Source organism: Sander lucioperca, chromosome 23 (genome assembly GCF_008315115.2).
Source record: "Sander lucioperca isolate FBNREF2018 chromosome 23, SLUC_FBN_1.2, whole genome shotgun sequence".
Taxonomy (NCBI): Eukaryota; Metazoa; Chordata; class Actinopteri; order Perciformes; family Percidae; genus Sander; species Sander lucioperca.
The window spans coordinates 4265136-4267635 of NC_050195.1; the positions used below are offsets into that span (position 1 = coordinate 4265136).

At 47.7% G+C, this 2500-nt stretch overlaps 1 protein-coding gene across 2 annotated transcripts in view; it reads right to left on the reverse strand.

The window, feature by feature from the left end:
* LOC118494350 (histone-lysine N-methyltransferase 2C-like) overlaps positions 1–2500 on the reverse strand; it is a 48319-nt gene that overhangs the window by 17997 nt on the left and 27822 nt on the right. For both annotated transcript variants that reach the window (XM_035998133.1, XM_035998132.1), the window contains exons 25-27: positions 1245–1382; positions 953–1051; positions 628–726 (exon numbers count right to left, since the gene is read on the reverse strand). In XM_035998133.1, the coding sequence (XP_035854026.1) occupies positions 628–726; positions 953–1051; positions 1245–1382 (336 nt within the window). The remainder of the gene's footprint in view (positions 1–627; positions 727–952; positions 1052–1244; positions 1383–2500) is intronic.

The following is a 2500-nucleotide window of genomic DNA, read 5'->3' on the forward strand; positions in this document are numbered from 1 at the left end:
CACGTGACGCGTTCGTCCAATCAGCTGCCGGTTTTCATTTTTGGGCGACAATCCAGATCAGCGCTGCCTGCTGTTATGGAGACGTATTACGTCTCGTCTCTTCGGTGTTCTGAGGAACTGTTTTGACCAACTCGGGGAGACCGATCAGTCCCACTGGCTTTACTGCCGACGGCCGGCGTCTGGTTGGGGGGTCAGGGGCTTAATATCATTATTAACCCTCTGAACCCTCTGGTCCCCCAGCGCCTACGTTGGTATTTTTGCTTCTTGTGATGTCATTTCCTGGAGTATCTTCATATTCCTAAAATTAGTAAAAGCTGAGCTCAAAGCTGATGTAAGTCAATAAAACATAAGAATTAATAAAAGGATTGAAATTGTGTCATCAGTACATTTTCTTTTTAAATCCGACACGTGTTACGTCATCACATTTTACTAAATAAACAAACCATATCGAGATATATATATATATATATTTTTTTTTTTTAAAGATTATTTTCTGGGCTTTTCCACCTTTAATTTGACAGGACAGCTGGGTGAGAGAGGGGAGAGAGAGGAGGGAAGACATACAGGAAATCATCACAGGTCGGACTCGAACCCTCGACCTCTGCCAGGTGTGATGTCATCGCTCACCTTGTTTCCAGATGTTCTGCTCTGCAGCTCAGATGTGTAGAGAGCAGAGCAGTTTGGACTGCAGAACACCAGGCTGGATCCTGGTCTGGACTGACCCTCCTGTAACACACACACACACACACACACACACACACACACACACACAAAGAGACACACACACACACACACACACACACACACACACACACACACACACACACACACACACACACACACACACACACACACAGACGTTTAGATGATCAGCCTTTAAATCCCTCTGCTGTTAGCTATTGATTGTGTATAAAACAAACCGAGTGTTAACCAGTCGTCTGATGTGTCCCACCTGTTTGAGCTCCTTGACGACGCGGACTCCGTTTCCCAGAAGCACCTTGCAGCAGCTGCAGCACTGAGGAGGTCTCTGCTGTCTGCTGACGTTTGGACTCTGAAACACATTAAACAGTTTCATTAGCAGGGACTCACAGTATCTGTATATATATATATATATATATATTGGTGTGTGTGTCTGTGTGTCTCTGTGTGTATGATCACACGGTGATCACACAAGAAGCGCCCAAACTACTGCTCCATGGACCCAGAGAGTGATCCAGGTGTTTGGTCCAGGTGTTTGCTGGTACCTGTGTGAGCGGCACTCGGACTCCAGCCAGCAGAGCCAGCGAGTTCCTCTCGGGGCCAGCGGCGCCACTCAGCTGGTAGTCGGCAGGGACGGGGACCCGCAGCAGCTCAGCCACGGCCGCCATCACACCGGCTACGTTCTGGAAACAGACACACTCACATGTTAGGACTGGACTACTCTATAGGTGGTGACACACCAAAAAGACTGCCGACCGTCAGCAGTAAAGCCAGTCAGACTGATCAGTCGGGTCCTGAGGTCCAAAAAGTTCCTCAGAACTCACTGAAGAGACGCCGACTTGAGCGTACGTTCTGCATGTGCGTGAAATATAATACGTCTCCATAGCAGCAGGTGGCGCTGCTCTGTATTGTTTCCATTAACAGTCTGATTATTTCCCAGAAAATGAGAACCGGCAGCTGATTGGACGAATGCATCACGTGGGTCTTTTTTCTCCAGAAATTCACAGCCAGACTGTCATGGCGTCTCGTTCAGAATACGATCTCATATTGGACTAAAATAGTTCACCGAAACGTGTTTCTGAAAACATTTGAAGAGAGAAATAGGCCGTGCAGCTGCTGAATCTGTCTTCATTTCAGATCAACAAAGGTCAGTTTAGAAGATTTTACTCAGATTTTGAGAGGCTCATCCGCTCGCCATTTCCGGGTGAGTCCCCGACTGTCCTGTCCCCGACTGTCCTGTCTCTGACTGTCCTGTCTCTGACTGTCCTGTCTCTGACTGTCCTGTCTCTGACTGCCCTGTCTCTGACTGCCCTGTCTCTGACTGAACATGTCAGGTCGGCCAAAATGAAGGCTGACGGCTCCTCCAACGGACGACGGCACGAACACACCGAACAGACTCGCGTCACCGACCTCGCCAGACGGTCAGACGGCTGATTATCGACTCGGTGTGTCTCCTCTATATAAGACACAGTCTCATGTTAGGACTGGACTACTCTATAAGACAGTCTCATGTTAGGACTGGACTACTCTATAAGACAGTCACATGTTAGGACTGGACTACTCTATAAGCAGCAGTCTCTGTGTTTGATCATTTATTTACCACTTAACCCCTGATTTTTAAAGGTGCCCTGCATGTATTTCATGACTGTGTGGTAATGTCTGAAGGTCTACCATGGACTCTGTAATTTGGTTTCCTTGTTTGAAGCCATTCTAGCGTGGTATAGAAAGCCTGCAGGAAGACTCAGCTCCATTTCTGCCAGTTCTCATTAATTTTCAACGAGCTAAGCTGCTTGACTGTGAC